Below are 16,455 nucleotides of genomic sequence, written 5' to 3'. Positions count from 1 at the left end.
ACAGACCGACGGGATCGCACAAAGCATCAACAGCCACAGGAACGAGCGTTCAAGGTATCCCCGGAGCCACCGACGATTCGTGTCGAGGACGCTTGATACAGTCCCAGTCTGTGGCTTTCTGTGAGTACTTAAGCCGTCCGTTTAATCTCGACCCTCATCCGGCTCCAGCACCTCTTGATTCGCAATGTCTCAGCAAACTTCCCTCCACATTGCCCTCGACTCGGGCGCCCCTGCAGGTAGCACGGACTTCACTACCCTCGTCATGATCCATGGGTACAACTGCCCTGGAGGTGAGTTTTGAGTCGCCCCTATTTCGCTCCTAGCCTGATCGCCTCCGCCCAGGCATGTTCGCGAAGCTCGTCCCACTCGCGCACAAGCACAACTCGCGCGTCGTTTTCGTCAACCGGCGCGACTACCCTGGCGCGAAGCCCTACGATGCCGCCGAGCTTGCCGTGCTCAAGGAGGCTGCCGCTGTCGTATCCGCGGACCCAGCCAAGGCGCATTCTCTTCTCGCCCCATTCATGAAGGAGCGCGCCCGCGAGGTGTTCGACCTCCTCGCGCACATCGTGGAGGAGGGCAACATCACGCTCCCGCAGAAGGAGAAGAACACCGGCGGGATCATCGTCGGGGGCTGGTCGTTCGGCACCGCATGGATGACCGCGCTGCTCGCGCACGTCGCCGACTTCTCCGCCGGCAGCCCCGTCGCAGTCGACGCCTACGTGCGCCGGGTCATTCTCCATGGTGCGCCCTGCACTCTCTCTTGCTCTCCGATACATGTTCACCCGCCCCCCTGCAGACGGTTCCTACCCCATCCTGGGCTACCCCTCTCCCGACAGCCCCGACAACTACAACCCGACCCTGGACCCCGCCTTCTTCGACCTCTCCACGGACCCGACGGTCGCCCTGCGCTGGGTGAGCGGCTACTTCGCGCACGGCGACACCGAGGCCACCCTGCAGAAGCGCGTGCCGCTGGACACGCCCACGCCCACGCTCCTCACACTCACCCCCGAGGAGACTGCGAGCGCTCTGTGCGTCACCCCCGGGCTGCCGGGGGGCTCCGACCAGCTGCTCTTCAACACGGGCGTCGACTGCGGGCTGTTCACCGCGCTGCGCGAGGCGGCGCTCGCGACGCCCTCGGACGCGCGCGGGTGGCCGGCGGTCGAGGTGCGCTACGTGTGGTGCGAGGCGTCGGTGTGGGAGATGGTGTGGTGCGCGTGGAGCATACGGAAGGAGATGGAGGAGAAGGTGGCGGGGATGCGCGAGGTGCGCATCTTGCGTCTCCCGAAGGCAAACCACTTTGTGAGTGCGGACTTGGTTGGACGGCGAGTGCTTTCGCTGACGTTGGAGGGACGTTTGTAGGTGCACTGGGACGAGCCTGAGCGCTCTTTGAAGGTGTTCTTGGCTGGGGAGGATGTATCGGAGATGTGAGATTGAACGGAAAGCACCCGGCGGGGTACGTTATACACGCAAGATATGGATCCTGTCATGGGCCGCAACTTGCAAGTACTTGAATGTCAGTTACGGATGATCATGCAGGAATTTACAACGAGTTTGAGGCTGGGAGAGTGGAGATCTAACTCCTCAGAAAACGATACCATTTATTCACTACTTTTCCATCACCATGCTTGGGCCTTGGATGTCGCCGCGACGTTCGAAAAGTACCTGTCGTCTTTCCCACTCGCGTTGCACTCGATGCTCTCCCGCAGTTATATTCATCAACAAGACATCTTTACAGATCACGCACCGTACGCCGAACGGTGCCCACCATCAGACGCACGAACCACGAAGCATCGTGACCAGTAAGCATGCGAAGGAACCCGGACTGCGGAAGACAAGAACGGCCAGCCATGCGCCGACTTCGGGCGTCGCCGTCCTGGGGCCCGTGGCGGCCCGGAGCCGATGACGTCGCCAACATCGGCCGTTACCGAGGTCGAGTGCGCTGATGCTTGTTACTTGGTACTTACCAGAGTCTTCAAATGCTGCATGTAACTACCTGCATGCGTATCCCTGGGTATGTGAAAGAACGAGCCGGCTGGGTCCTCGACCCTCCGCTTTCGATGGCTCTCGAGAGCTGTGGTACGGCTCCTTCAAGAACCCGAAGCTCAAGGCTGTGGATCCTACTGCCGCACAGACACCGCTACTCGCTAGCGTAGGGAATGCACCCTGGAAACAACGAGGCCAAAGTGAGCCAGATGGGACCTCCTACGTATGACGACAATACGTGCGCCTTCGGACTTCCGCCTGGGCAGGTCGGTGCACACCCGACAACAGAGCGCCGGCGCAAGCATCGACATCATCTCATGACCTTGTGAGGCACTGGTCACCGCAGGCACTCCGCCGACGTTGATGGTCCGAAGGATGGCTTGGTGAATAGCTCAGAGCTTCTCTTCCCTTCCGTGACCATCGCACACGCGTTCCGAAGGTTCGTGGCCGTGTTCGCGAGGTACGCGTCCGTCATGTGCGGGCCTGCGTGCGTCGCGCTCCACATGCAGTGATGCGCATGCTCATCTTCTCGCGAGCGGACGTGCCGGGGGTGGAGCCTAGGTGAGTAGTATTTATTGATGTGGGCGCGCCCGTTTGATCCCCCAGACGCACCGAGAGTCGCATCGCGGTCGTCGCCTTCCCCCATCGTCGTCGCCCTTCCTCGTCGACGTTCAACGGCCAGCCTACTCAGAGCACTCCCATCGCGCCCTCATTTACCGCACATCTCGGTGAGCACTCATAGCTACCATTATCCGCCGCCGCAGCCCTCACCGCCCTTTCCTTTCTTCCCCCATCTGCTCCCCGACCGGGACCCACACTCTTATTCTAATCAGGCATGCTCTTCAACTTCAGCAAGCTCACCGCCCTCGCGGCGCTCACCGCCGTCGCCACCGCGTCGCCGCTCCTCACCGCGCGCGACCAGTGCGGCGCGACGCTCAGCGCCTCCCACGTCCGTCCGCTCCCCTCTCCCTCGCGCGCGCGCGCCCACTGACCGTCGCGGTCCTCGCGCGCAGAGCGTCGCGCAGCACCTGATGGACGCGTTCTGGTACGGCAGCGGCTGGGGCATCTTCTGGACGGACGCGAACACGCTCGAGGACCTCTACAACCTCATGCTCGCCGACGGCTCCACCGCGTTCGACGTCGCGGACAGCACGCCCATTGGCCAGCTCGGGCTCCAGCAGAGCCGCGACGCGTGGGTCGCGAAGCTCGGCGGCTCGAACGACGACGCCGGCTGGGTCGTCCTCTCGCTCTGGAAGATCGGCGACTACCGCCTCCGCCACGGCGGCGACCCGAACCCGTACTGGGTGCGTCTGCTTTTCTGCCGCGCGGTGCTCCCATCGGGCGCAATGCCTTCGCCGCGAGTGCTCTCCTCGCGTTCGGGGAGGTCGCGAGGCCCCGCGCGGATGCTTCCCCATCTCTTGATGACGAGCGTTGTGCTGATCGCCGATCGCTGTGCCCGCGTGGCGCGCGCGATGCCTCCCTCCGTTCACAGAACAGCGCCAGGATCGTCTACGACCTGATCGCCGCCGAGTGGGATGACTCCGTCTGTGGCGGTGGAGGTGAGTGTTGTCTGCCACCATCGCCAGAACGCGCAGCCGGTTTGCGGCGTCGAGCGCGCGCGACGGGGTCTCGTCCTCTCGCGCACACTCACACGCTTTGCGTTCTGCACAGTGTGGTGGTCGAGCGCGCACACGTACAAGAACGCGATCACGAACCAGCTCTTCCTCCACGTCTCCGCGGCGATGTACAACCGCTTCGGCGGCTCGCAGTACCTCGCGAACGCGCAGAAGGTCGGTCCCCGCGCGCGTCCGCTTTCGCACACAGAGCATACCGCTGACCGCGCGCGACTATGCAGACCTGGAACTGGCGTAAGCGCTCCTGACCTCATTCGCACCGCGCCCGCGCCCGCTCAGGGAGCGTACTCACATCCCCCGCGCGCAGTCCTCAACTCCGGCATGCGCAACTCGGACGGGCTCTGGAACGACGGCCTGACGGACTCGTGCGAGAACAACGGGCAGACGACGTGGACGTACAACCAGGGCGTGGTCGCGTCCGGGCTCGCGGAGCTCGCGCGCGCGACCGGCGACCGCGCGCTCCTCGACCAGGCCGAGGTCACGCTCGACGCCGCGGCGCGCCTCAAGGTCCAGAACGGGATCCTCACGGAGACGTGCGACAGCGCGACGCCGACGTCGTGGTGCGACAACGACCAGGCGATGTTCAAGGGGATCTGGATGAAGCACCTCCAGTTCTACCTCGACAACTTCCCCGACCGCGCGGGCAAGTACACGAGCTTTATCGACGCGCAGGACAGCGCCGTCGTCCACTACGCGACCGGCGCCGGGTGGAAGGTCGGGAACGTGTGGTACGCCCCGGACCAGGGCGGCTCGCTCTTCACGGCGGAGACCCAGGTGGGCTGCTTTCTCTGCGAAAGTGCGTGTCCCGGACAAGAGGCTGACGACTGCGGGCAGACCGGCGGTATCGCCGCGCACAACTGCGCTGCCAAGTACGGCTCTTGCTGAAGAGCTCCAGTTGATTATTTGTTGCAAATGTACTATCAAGTGTTGGCGGCTCTTTAGACCTGTATGAACGACGAGGCGGATCTCTGTCACGAGGCACCGTCGATGAAATGGATGCTTAGGCAGGATACAGCATATATCCTCCGGCCATCACATCTCTGGATAGACCAACTGTGGGGATTCGTAGCAGACAGCGCTCTATAAACCCTGGGACAGCATCTGAGCACAATCTATTCACAAATTTGCAAAGTCCTTCAAACACATTGGTAGAGACGTGCGATAGGTTGGATAGGCCTCTATGGTTGTTCTGTAGGGGGTGGATAGACGCATGCATATGAAGGATAGGCAACCACACGGCCCAGCGAAGGCCACAGGTGTGGTTGCCACTGGCCGCGCGATTCACACGTGAGTATGAGCTTGGACAAAGCGAGAGTTGGCCACTCCCCAATACGCTTTGTCCACGACCACACGGCCGGTTTCCGCAGGCGGTACTTAAGATGCGCTTGAGACGCGCCCTCGTCCCCTCAACAGCGCACGTTGCCCTTCCCGCCCTCGTCTGTATTCCGCCATTGCCAGGCCCGAGCGCTTCATCGAATTCGATCTCGATCTCGTTCCAATCATCATCCATGCCTTCGAAGCGCGCAGGTCCCCGTGCACGTGCCACGGTCGAAAAGAGCCGTGAGTTTCGGCACATTTGCTTCAAAACCGCAGCCTGGCTGATCGGTCGGTCCCAGCACCCCAAAAATCGCGCCGATCCAAGAGGCTCCAGAAAAATCAAGAGCCCCGGACGGCACAGACCGCCCTCAACGGTGCCTCGGGCGCTGCTCCGAAGGATGAGGCCGAAGCAGCACCCTCCGTCCGGGCTTCAACGAACATCGAACTGCTCGTTGCCGCCGCCACCGCCCATTTTGCCAACCGACGCCGCACCGCGGCCGAGTTTCTCCCCGTGGAGCACGAGGTCGCTCGCACCCTCGTCGAGACCCTGCACATTCCATTCCACCTCCCGCCTCTCGTCTTCCACGCGGCCCACGCGGGCATGGGGTCCTCAGCTACGTCCGCAGGCACCCTCGCAGACACTCAGCGCGCGCAAACACCCAGTGGAGTCCGACCAGCCACCCCGTCCGATGCCCCGCGTCCCCCATCTCGCTCATCATCCCCTTCGCTCGACGAGCCCTCCACACCGCGCTCGCCTTCGCCCCAGACGGTCTTCCATGCGCTTCCCACAACGCGCTTTGGGGAGTCTTCCGCTCCGGCACTCAAGAGGAAACGAGACTCGGAGGCGGACGAGGTCGGGCCATCTTCGCCGCGCAAGACACGTCTGTTGGAGCTTCCGCTATCGGAGGGTTATTGCCGCGTCGACTGTGCAGGCGAGATGGCCGTTTGGGACGAAAGGCGGGGCGAGAGGCTAGTAGCAGTTCTGTAGCTTCGGCGATGGAAGTTTGTCCGAGTGATCGTCCTCTGGATATACTACTTAGTACTTACATGTACAGTTGGACCGTGTTTGATATTACCTTGGCTTGTGAGCTGCATTATCTCTGGCCGTTGTCTCCGAGTGCGTCGGCGAACGATTTGCTCCGGTCGACACGAAGCCAAGATGTGTGGGAGGAGGCAGTGTGTCATCAGTTGATCCGCGCCCGGCCCTGAACTGCTCCTTCCAAATACGGATCGGATTACTGACCTCCAAGCGTCTACGAGACGTGTCATGACTGCCACAACAATGGCCCCCTCGCACTCCGCCCCGATGTGCCGATCAACCTCCGAGAGGGGATGTCGTGAGTGCGTCCACCGCTCTTGCGCGCCTTTGCCTGTGTGAGGGTGGACGACCGTCGACAACCACGTGAGTTGTCACTGCAACTTGATGGCGATCAGTATTCACTGCCGTCTTGAAGCAGCTCACTCGAGTCTCACACTCCAAATATTTTCCATAGAGGCTGAAATTTCTATGTCTCGATGCTCCGGTACCGGTTCAAGGGGACAAGACGGTGGGCTTGTCATAGACGTCGTGTTTTCTGCTCACCCGCCCATGACAGGGCTCCACTTCATAGTTGAAACTACTGCGACTCTGCAAGCATTCCAGAGCTTTCGAGTGTCTGTTATCTATGGGTATCGGATGACTGTTCCTTTTTTTGAACACCCCGCTGACTGATTTCAAGGGACATGGCCTAGCCGATCCATCGCTTAACGCGGGTGCAGAAGAACAATGGAGCATTGGATGACAGCGCTTGGTTCCACCGCAATCAGCCCCCCTTGGGCGAGAAATTCTTTTTTCTGTGAGTCTCACAGTCGCGATTTATGGTCGGTGGGGCTGGTTGGAATCTCGCCAGGGTCCCGCACATATAAACCGCTCCCCTCGCGTCCCCAATCTGCTCCTCAACGGCCTCCCCCACCATCTCATCCCACCCTTCTGTCCTCCCTCCGGAAGACCCAGATGGCGAACAAGAAGAACCTCAACCGCCGCCGTGGCAAAGCGACTTGTAAGTGCGAGACTCTGTCTACCACTCGGTACCACAAGGCTCACCACTCGTTGTGCCCAGCTCGCCGTCGCGCCTCCGCCGCCCGGCGTGCTCTCCGCCGCTCTCCCGTTGACGAAAACGTCGCTCCGCCCCCGCCCCCAGGCACTCCCTCGACGTCCATGGGCCAGCCGTGGACGGCCGGCGAACAGCAGTAAGTCCACCGCTGCGAGCTCCCCCCGTCGCGCCCGCGGTCTCTGACAGCAGCCGCGCGCAGGGAGGTGCTCGCAGAGGCCATGCCCATCTACAAGCGGCTCGTGGGCCTCCAGGAGTCTACCGCCAGCTTGAACGCGCCTCCGCGACAGCCCGCGGTCCCGGGACCTGCTGACGGCAAACCGCTCCCGTCGGACCCGCTCGGGCTGCTGACCGCCGTCGCGATGATGCTCGATGGTCCCCCTCAAGCCGGGAGCGTCCAGCCTGGCGGGCGGACGGCGACCAAGCGGAAGCGGGCGGCGGAGGAGGGCGAGGGGCAGGTGGGGCCTCCGGCGAAGCGGCGGACCACGACGCGGGTCGGGAGCATCAAGCCGCCTGGGCATTACAGGCGGGCCAACATTGGGGGGTCCTAGACGCGTTGACCACGGCCGGCCTTCTGATGACCTCGTGGCCTTTTGTGGTGCGCGTGCATTCATTTTCACTCTGTGCGGATGTACGATATGGACTCCTGTTGTACTCTGCATATGTTGTCTCAATATCGGTCTAGTGTATCACTCTGGTCAAACGTATCTCATGGCACATTTATCTTTTCTATGAATGATCACTTCATCCGATGTGCACAAGTAAAGAGAGAAGGTGTAGGCCCGCGACACGACCGCTTTACTATTCAACGTTGACCACCTAAGCCAGCTCAGGAGTCAGCAGTGTCCTCACTTGCCTGGGCCTGCCTCGGCTATTCACCATGTAGGACACGAACGGGCCGCCCGCACTCACAACGTCAAAAAAAGCGAGTGCGTATTCAATCTAAGCATATAACAAGCCCGCGCGATCCCGCGCGAATACATAGACCCAATAACGTTACATCCATCGAGCCGCGCTGCTCTTCCACAACACACAGCTGGCGCCTGCGAGCTAGCAGCCGCGTAGCCCTTGAGCTCTATCCGCGCAACTGAAACTGAGGTGCGAGGCGCCTCAGAAGCCGCCGGTCGGGAGGTGATCTTGCCCGAGCTGGCGCATGACGCGGCTCAACCGGCGCGGACGGTGCACGGCGCGGCGGACCGCGCTGCCCATGTCGCAGCTGCCCGACGTGGAACTTGTCGAGGCTGCGGCGGAGGACGCGGTGGAAGAGGAAGCCACGGACGACGCCACGGAGGAAGCGACCGAGGTGGTCGGAGATGCGGAGGAGGCGGGGGCGGAAACACTCGACGAGGAGCTGCCGCTGTTGTTCCCCGAACCGCTGCCCGCCACGATCGCGGCGATCGGGCCGCCAGGGAAGGTGTAGACGAAGCCGGGGTTGTAGACCTGCACGAAGGGCAGCTTCGTCAGTCGCAGCCGGTAAGATCAGACCTATGGAGCAGAACGCACATCGGGGGTGAGGATGCCGGGGTCGGAGTCGGAGTACGCGCCGGGGAAGCTGACGGTGGCGTTGGGGACGCCGTTGCCGTTGCCGCCGATGCGGACCTGCGTGCAGGAGGGGTAGAACTCGGCGCCGCCGAGCGAGACCGCGATCTGCAGGGCGATGATCTCATGCCGGATGAGGTAGTCCCCGGGCGCGAGGTTCTTCGGGAGGGTGAGCGAGTACGCCGATCCGTCGTCTGCACGTGGGGGTCAGGCGTTGTGATGACGGAGACAGAGATAGAGAGGAGACGCACCGATCTCCTTCTGCACCCAGCTGCCAGAGCTCGTCTGGCCGGCCTCGTCGATCTTGAACCACGCGGCGTTGGACGAGTCGAACTTGTCGCAGGTGGTGCCCTCGCACGCGGCCATGTACGTGATCATCGGGCCCGTGTCGTGGAACCACTGCCCAAACATACGATCAGTTAGACGGCCTGATCACACTACGATGAAAGGCAGCCCGACTCACGTTCCCGGCATTCGTGGCCCACGAGAACGCGACCGTGCTCCCGGGGTTGGCAGAGGCGACTTCGGAAGCGAGCGCCACGACGGACAGCCGAGGGGCGCCGGATATCGGGAAATGTTCATTACCATGTTATTATATGGACGCCTGGGCGAGACTCCGCCAGTAACTCGGAAATGATGAAGGGTACTCAAACCGTTTGTCAACATACGCCTAACATTTCCGCATCTTTGTCAGGTAATCCGGCTGACAACATTTGCGAGTCTCGGAAATGTTGACGTTCAGATCACATGACTACCGTCATATCGCGGCCTCGTGTCCGCCGTGGTACACGAAATCGATCCTAGCATCCCCTGAGTTGTCTGAAACATAAATCCCAGTGCTCGCAAGTGCGGGAACCTGGACATCGGCAGCGTGCACGTGATCTGATCTTCAACATTTCCGAGACTTGCACATGTTGTCAGCCGGATTACCTGACAAAGACCCGGAAATGTTGGGCGCATGTTGACAAACGGTTTTAGTATCCACAAAGTATCCGTCAAAATTTCCGAGTCTCGCCCAGGCGTCGATACAATAACATGTCTGGAAACATTTCCCGCTCTCACACGCCCCTGGGCTGCCCGTCGTGCGCGGCGTTCTGGCCGCAGGAGAGGTTGGGGTTGTCGGAGCCCTTAACGGGATCGACAGTGCTGATCTGGCGAATCGGGCTCGCAACTGCGGAAGCGCGTGGGTCGCGTGAGTTCATTGCCTGGCAAGCTAGAAGAGGCATTCCAGACTCACTGGGAGTGACGCCGGGGCCGACGCCCTTGTAATTGGTGCCGTCGATGGCAACATTGCTCACCCAGCCATGGGCAACAACGTTAGAAACAGCGGCGACGAGGATAAAAGCGAGCGCGAGTGTCGTGGTGTACATCTTGGAGTCGAATAGATTAGATAAGTCGTGTCTAAGGAAAGTGGCGCGTGCGTGAAGGCCGACTCTTCAAGAGCGGCGCGGTGGACCAGAGAAGTAGAAGGAGTGAGTGAGTGGTGGATAGTGGAGAGGTGCCCTTTGAGGTGCGCATTATATATGTGCGTGAAGGCCGTTTCGGCGTGCTTGGTCCCTTGTATTAAGCGCCATACAAAGCATCGGGAAGCACCTTTGTGGCAGCTCCAATCAGACCACTCGTAGATGCGAGGCGCAGTGGCCACGCCGAGTGCCCTACGCTTGAACCAAGTGAGAGGCAACGCGTCCAGCAGGTGCTCGACTTAGCGCTGGCTCGGAATAGGCACCTGCCCTCGTTGGTGATTAGAGAAGCAGCGCTTCAACATGAGATAAACTGCCACCCACCACGCGGATTATCAGCTGCTCTTTGACCGGGGTGCTAGATGAAAGACGGGATCTCAGATTGACAAACGTGGAAACCGGCTTTGGTGGGCGCGATTCGCATGCCGCAAGCCGCGCTCTACAGCTGTGCAGTCCTCTTCAACAACGCGATCACCACGAGCCTGGTCTACAACGTGGGCGCCTCCGAAGTCTTCACCGCGGAAGCGGACCGATCGACAGATGTAGGCATGTCAAACGATGTCGAATCGGATATTCATAGACTTGCAAAGGGCATGCGGACATGAACTAATGTTCTGAACAAGGATTAAGGTCAGGCGGTACGCGACATCGACATTCGAGACCACAAGACACACACAATGCTCAGGTACACCTTCTGGGCAGTGTTCCCGAGTGACTCCCATCGCCCCTCGGGATCTTGCCTGTCGCTGCCGATATGGACGCACAACGGGCGGGTCTGGGCTACAGAAGGACACGTGTTAGCCATGCACCAAGCAGCACCCTTAAGTCACAACGTCTGAACCGTCGTGGCCCGTTGGTCCCTCGCACGCGCGGTCCCACGTAGTCGTTGAGAGAAGAACGGCATGTGAAGATAGAAACGCTCAACACACCTTTCCGTCAAGGTCAGCACCCCTGTTCAGGCGGGCGCCGGGGATGCTTAGCCACATCTTTTGTGAGGAACAAAGTCGAGCGGTTCACACCCCTTCGGATGTGAGGTCCCTGCCTTCGAACGTTCCGTCGGAGGCAAGAATACATGAATCGAGGGTCGAGGGCGATAGACATTATGCGCCGATCGCCGAACCCTGATCACACCTTGTTCGTCAATTCCCCGCGGGGTTATGGGGGGCCGGTCCATCAGGGTGCGCATAACACGTGCGGCGTTCAACACGCACCTCTCACGCGCAGACACGCGTTCACACGCGCCGACTCTCCGCTCGCTGGCTGTTCGTCGTTCACGGGTAGATCCCGGGTGCGAAGCCTGCGAAATGCCCATGGATGGCAGCAGGGGGGCCTTGAGGCACGAGTGTTTGGGGTGTGGGGACGGAGATAGGATGGGGGCACAGCAGGTGCGGAGACGCATCTTCATCGCCTCTCGCAGGACGCGGTACACTGCAGGTGGTGGGGAAGCTCTTGATTGTTAATGCTACAAAGAAACTGCGAGAAGTCGATATCTCGCACATATGCACGACAAAGACGTAAACGTACTTGATACAGTTCTCCATAGACCATAAAGGTGAGGGGAAATTCTCGATTGCTAATGCTACAAAGTCAATCTCTCGCAAATATGCACGACACAGACGTAAACGTACTTGATACAGCTCTCCATACGGGGCTTCATAGCGCGCTCTCACGGCAGCTCCGCGTCGTAATCCCCAACGACGGTCCCAGCCCCCAGCTCCGCCGCCCGATCGGCCACCGCGCTCGCGATCACGACGTCCTGCACCCCGACGCCGACCGACTTGAAGATCGTCACATCCCCACTCGCCCGAACGTCTGCGATCTTCGTCGCATCCGGCGACCACGCCGAAGTGTCGAGGTCGCAGTCGTAGAGGGTCCCCAGCTCGACGAGGTCCTTTTCTTGCAGTCCTGCCGTGATCAGTTCGCCAGCTTCCTTCTGATCACGCGCAGAGATCTGGTAAGCTTCCGAAGAAGACGCCAATGGGGAGAACGGACGTACCAGACAGGCGGCCTTCTGGTCCACGACGACCTTACCCGCGCGACGGACCAGAGGAGTGTCTATTTCATGCCTGAATTCCATGAGTGCATCAGTCGGTGCTTCAAGTGCGCTGCGTGTAAGACACTCACATCTCGGGCGTGTAGGATCCGATGAGGCACAGATGCGTCCCTGGACTGACGAACTCGGAGGGGAATAGCGGGACCGTCGAGGACGTCGCGGTGATGATGACCTGTGCCTTCGAGACTGCTTCTCGCATGGTCGAATCCGGGCTAAGAGAGCCAGTGGACACATGAATGTGAGGGAAAGCCAGGGCGATGCGATCGCGGAGCGAGGCTAGGCGGGCGTTCTGCGTGCGGTTGAAGATGGTGCACGTCTTTATGGTGGGGTATGCGACGAGGAAGAGGTTGAGATGTGCTTGGATCTGTGCTCCGGCGCCGACGGCTACGATGTTCGTTGGAGCGGCATCGGTTGGGAGCAGGAGTTGGGTGGCGAGGAGTGATCCTGCGCAGAGAGCTGAGGGTCAGAGAGATGTTCTCCATGCGCCGACTATCGCAACGAGCAGATCCTATGCTATGCGACACGCCCACCCTTCTCAGAGAGTATATATCCGCCCCGGGGCAATTCCACCTCATCCGCCACACTCCAGCCAATCCGCAGTCGCTCGCGGCCCAAACCCACCCACGCAAGAACAGAGCCGAGAGCAGGCACTCACCAGCAGCATTCCTCAGCGCAGTCAACAACCGCGCATTCACCACCGCCTTCACAGCACCCGTGCGCTCATCCAGCACCAGCGTGCTCGCCGGGAGCCCCCGCGCCCTTACATCCTCCGGCGCATCCGGGGAGGGCACCGAGACAACTTTGAGCGTCGTCCCCGCCCCAGATACGCGCGCAGGCATGAACAGCGCGGTGTGGTGAGCGAGCGCGAGCACGGTGCGGTGCGGCTGCGCGAGCCCGGGGTCGGGGGTGGGGGCGGAGAGGCGGGCGAAGACGGCGGCCATGAGCGCGACGAGCTCCGGGGGCTTGAATGACTGGGTTACGCGGAGGACGTCGGGCGCGGAAAGGACGAGGAGAGACATCGGTGGGGAATCGGGAAGGTTGGGGTAGCCAGAGGAAGCGGGAGAGCGGACATGGTGCAGGTTAGAGTTTGAGACGAGTTGGCTCGCGACTCGCGAGGCGCGCGGGCAGGGCGCACCCGTCGGGAGCCCGATGCTGGTTGGCACACGGGGTCGTCTCCCAGGTACGACGTCTACGCAAGGTCGGTGCACACAGAATACCAGACGCAAGGAAACGAGTCAACATATGAATTAGAGCACATCTGTAGTTCACGCCGTTCCCGCAAGTATCTACACCGTAGGTGACCGAGGCGACAACAGGTATGGAATTCAACAGGCTGAGAGTAGAAGGACAACTCCATACGGGAAAGCTGGGGAGCCTCGAGCCGCTTTCAAATCCGAAACCGTTTGCAGGCTGCTTCCCAAGTTTCGGGTGAATATTCGCTGAAGGCATACGTCCGGCAAACCGAGCGCTTCTTTGATTGTGATGTCTGTTCGCCAGCTTCGGTTATCAGCCCCGAGACCTGGAATTGGCGAGCACGACCAACAACACTTGTAGAAGAGCCGAGGGCATCATCTACAATGCAGGCGTCAGGAACGGGTCGAACCCATGCATCACAGAAGACCGCGCCCGCCCTCGCCAGAGCTCGCAGACTCACCATCGCTGAATGAAACCGAGGCTTCGTTATTCGAGGCCAGTCCGTACGCATTGTCTCCAAAGATACTGTAGTTGAGGTCTGCGGAGCATTCTTCAGTACAGCGTCGATCGACGCCAAAGTATATGCGAACGTACCCTCCCGAATCATCCCAGGATACGCATCTGCGCTCGAGAACTCGGAGGAGGAAGGAGCCCAAGGTCCAGGAGAAGGTACACGGACACGATCGAACGAATCCGAAGTTCTAGATCCCGGCATGGTCGCCCTCTCCTTGCCACCTCGACGCGATCCTATGGAGGGAGTACGGGCCTGGGAAGCTGATGGTATTGAGGTAGCCCGGACGAGGTCCCCGGATGGGGCGGCTAGGGAGGTCGCATTGTCTGTGAGAAGCAAAAGTCCCCGAGTGGTGCGATCGGGGGCGGGTTCGTGGTGCGAAGCTAGATATAAGTATGCGCAGTAAACATCCTAATTCTGCAATAGACAATAACTTCGCACTCACAGTGGGTCGACGCACGACAGGATTTAGAGGAAAGGACAAGGGCCGACGACTCGGCCGGCTCGGTGTAATTCAGAAGAATGAAGCTGGAAGCGCGATGAGGATTTGGAGCCGTGAGGGAGGCTAGGGAGGGCCGTACGCAACTGTCACCCCGACGGCGCAGAGATGGGGCGCATAACTCGCGAGAAGTGAGAGAATATCGAGGGAGAGCATCTTCACGGTGGTGTGTATAATGGGAGAGCAGAGAGGAGGTGCGGCATCGATCCGGGACGCACTTGTATTTGACCGTCGTACAGCCGAGTGGCAAGTCGATATCATAGTCGCTGAGACGACACAAAGGGATGCTATCGTCAAATCAGCCACGCGCTTCTCATACCGGGATCCTTTCCATTAGAGTACAGAGTGTCGGCTTCGTCGGTGTGGCAGTTCCTTGTACGGGGACTTGCATTGTTCTTCATAACGTGCGCGCATCCCTCGCGAGGAAGTCGGCTGGACGGCTGGAACGCAATGTCGAAGGCAACCTTGACGACAAAAAAGAACACAAGCAAGGCGCGGTGCGTCGAGAGGCAGGTGTCAGATCAGATTGTGGGGAGAAACAACGAGCACTTGCCTCGACGGTGCGGCCCCAGCGACCTGCAGAGCGTTGGGCGCCTATATCGCATCGCCCGGTTCCCTCCTCACGAGCTCCCAGTGCACGTTGTCCCTCAAGCTTCAAGGCCTGAAGCGTACCAGCGATTCTAAAACGCACTCACCACCTTCATTATCATACGAAATGCCTCGCTCCTTACGCACAATTTCCGGTGACTCTCCAGGGACCAGCTCCCTCTGTACTATCTAATCTCGTAGATTAGCGCCTGCGCTAAGGGACGTTGATGACAGCAACGCCAAGTTCATCGTCGGAGAATTCGCTATGCATGTATATATGTATACGCAGACACCACTTCCGCACCCACCGCATTCAAACACACCGGGTATATGCCATAGATACAACATTCAAACGAAACTTCCCATCCCCGTTCCTTTCGCTCCTACCCAACGAGACAAGGACGTCCATTGCCAGGGGCCACTGGTTTCGTGACGTCTAACATAGCGTGCTGTCGCCGGAGCGAGCACGGCGGCGGCGGCGTTTCAGAACCGCCCTCTGATATACGTAAGTATGCAGGAGCACAAAGCACTCCAAAGCAGTACACACCGCTCGCAACCCCCCCGTCGTCATCTGGTGAAGCAAGGAATACGCAGCTCAGCACTTCTCCCGCACTGACATTCACGCACAAGGTGGACTCACTGCCAGAGTCCTCAAGCTCGCGCAGATGATAGTCACGAATCATCTCGTCCAGACGCATGCTGTCCGAGTTGTACATCCGCAGAAGGAACTCTTGAAGCCTAGGATTCCGCAAGAACGTCGCGACTTCCCCATCCGAGACTGGGACGAGGATCGAAGGTGCGCTGAGGAGGAGACTGATTCGTGCTCACGATAGACCCCCACAATCCCCTCCTTAAGTAGATCGGCGCCCTCTGACACCGGCACGAGTTGGTGGGTCCTGCCCGTGTAGAAGCCTTGGCGGGTCTGTCTCTCGTTCATGCGCAGCTTGAGGTTTAGCAAGTAACAGGCGAGCTTGGCGCGCTCTGCCCGACGATAGGAGCGCGGCTGCCACCAAACACTGTCCACGGCCCTTGAGCAAGTCTAAGAAGCGGATGCCAGAGGATGGCATACACGAAAGTGGCTGCGATAGCCCAAGCGACAAGGAGGAGGTTGATGGAGAGCATGTTGCGTCGGGAATCGGAGAAGGGCGGGGTTGTGGGGATCAGAGAAGACGTCTTAGGCCTAGGACTGGGGGGCGCAGAGCAATATATCTTGAGGGGAGAGTGGCACAATGCAACGAGGAGTCACAGCGGGCGGGACATCAAGTTGCCACTCCGTTCGCCGAGAGGCATCGTATCCATGTGCTCGACTGCTCGCGGAGTTGTACGGCATAAGGACTTGCCTCAAGGAGCATGATTCATTCCAGCAACGAGGGAAGGGGAGCATGAAGAGGGAAGGGCTCGGAGCGGGAACTCATGATCAAGGAAGGGAGCATGATGGTGGGAAAGCAGTCCCAACGAAGCAGGAGCCTCGGCCGGTCCATCGCGCCTGCCAAATTGGGGTGGATACCAACCATCGCACCCTGCCCGTGGCGGTGTTCGTTCGCGATGACGTGGCCCACCACCCAAGCCTGCCCCGTCCCTGCCCTG

General features: G+C 60.2%; 6 protein-coding genes across 6 annotated transcripts; 3 read left to right on the top strand and 3 right to left on the bottom strand.

The window, feature by feature from the left end:
* Positions 1 to 184: 184 nt before the first annotated feature.
* On the top strand, positions 185 to 1,428 carry BXZ73DRAFT_100821 (uncharacterized protein; the record flags this gene model as incomplete). Its single annotated transcript, XM_048014695.1, has 4 exons — positions 185 to 290; positions 343 to 741; positions 797 to 1,299; positions 1,360 to 1,428. The coding sequence occupies 4 exons, from the start codon at positions 185 to 187 to the stop codon at positions 1,426 to 1,428; spliced, it is 1,077 nt and encodes a 358-aa protein (XP_047878442.1).
* Positions 1,429 to 2,818: 1,390 nt separating this feature from the next.
* Positions 2,819 to 4,502, top strand: BXZ73DRAFT_45995 (glycoside hydrolase family 76 protein; the record flags this gene model as incomplete). The annotated part of the gene is made up of 7 exons (XM_048019609.1): positions 2,819 to 2,932; positions 2,997 to 3,287; positions 3,476 to 3,542; positions 3,655 to 3,773; positions 3,839 to 3,851; positions 3,925 to 4,391; positions 4,452 to 4,502. 7 exons carry the CDS (start codon positions 2,819 to 2,821, stop codon positions 4,500 to 4,502), a joined length of 1,122 nt encoding a protein of 373 aa, XP_047878441.1.
* Positions 4,503 to 4,996: 494 nt separating this feature from the next.
* BXZ73DRAFT_77092 (uncharacterized protein) lies at positions 4,997 to 7,575 on the top strand (the record flags this gene model as incomplete). The annotated part of the gene is made up of 7 exons (XM_048022586.1): positions 4,997 to 5,177; positions 5,234 to 5,918; positions 5,975 to 6,018; positions 6,314 to 6,336; positions 6,922 to 6,973; positions 7,115 to 7,163; positions 7,227 to 7,575. 7 exons carry the CDS (start codon positions 4,997 to 4,999, stop codon positions 7,573 to 7,575), a joined length of 1,383 nt encoding a protein of 460 aa, XP_047878440.1.
* Positions 7,576 to 8,134: 559 nt separating this feature from the next.
* Positions 8,135 to 9,933, bottom strand: BXZ73DRAFT_77091 (glycosyl hydrolase family 61-domain-containing protein; the record flags this gene model as incomplete). The annotated part of the gene is made up of 7 exons (XM_048022585.1): positions 8,135 to 8,464; positions 8,528 to 8,757; positions 8,815 to 8,962; positions 9,027 to 9,085; positions 9,494 to 9,573; positions 9,626 to 9,734; positions 9,801 to 9,933. The coding sequence occupies 7 exons, from the start codon at positions 9,931 to 9,933 to the stop codon at positions 8,135 to 8,137; spliced, it is 1,089 nt and encodes a 362-aa protein (XP_047878439.1).
* Positions 9,934 to 11,689: 1,756 nt separating this feature from the next.
* Positions 11,690 to 13,095, bottom strand: BXZ73DRAFT_89649 (NAD(P)-binding protein; the record flags this gene model as incomplete). Its single annotated transcript, XM_048025349.1, has 4 exons — positions 11,690 to 11,956; positions 12,020 to 12,089; positions 12,148 to 12,520; positions 12,732 to 13,095. The coding sequence occupies 4 exons, from the start codon at positions 13,093 to 13,095 to the stop codon at positions 11,690 to 11,692; spliced, it is 1,074 nt and encodes a 357-aa protein (XP_047878438.1).
* Positions 13,096 to 15,351: 2,256 nt separating this feature from the next.
* Positions 15,352 to 15,990, bottom strand: BXZ73DRAFT_100815 (uncharacterized protein; the record flags this gene model as incomplete). Its single annotated transcript, XM_048014694.1, has 5 exons — positions 15,352 to 15,362; positions 15,416 to 15,439; positions 15,509 to 15,646; positions 15,697 to 15,884; positions 15,938 to 15,990. The coding sequence occupies 5 exons, from the start codon at positions 15,988 to 15,990 to the stop codon at positions 15,352 to 15,354; spliced, it is 414 nt and encodes a 137-aa protein (XP_047878437.1).
* Between the last annotated feature and the right edge of the window lie 465 nt (positions 15,991 to 16,455).

This window comes from Epithele typhae, assembly GCF_022376455.1.
Source record: "Epithele typhae strain CBS 203.58 chromosome Unknown BXZ73scaffold_20, whole genome shotgun sequence".
Lineage (NCBI taxonomy): Eukaryota > Fungi > Basidiomycota > Agaricomycetes > Polyporales > Epitheliaceae > Epithele > Epithele typhae.
This window is presented reverse-complemented; position numbering and strand designations above follow the sequence as displayed.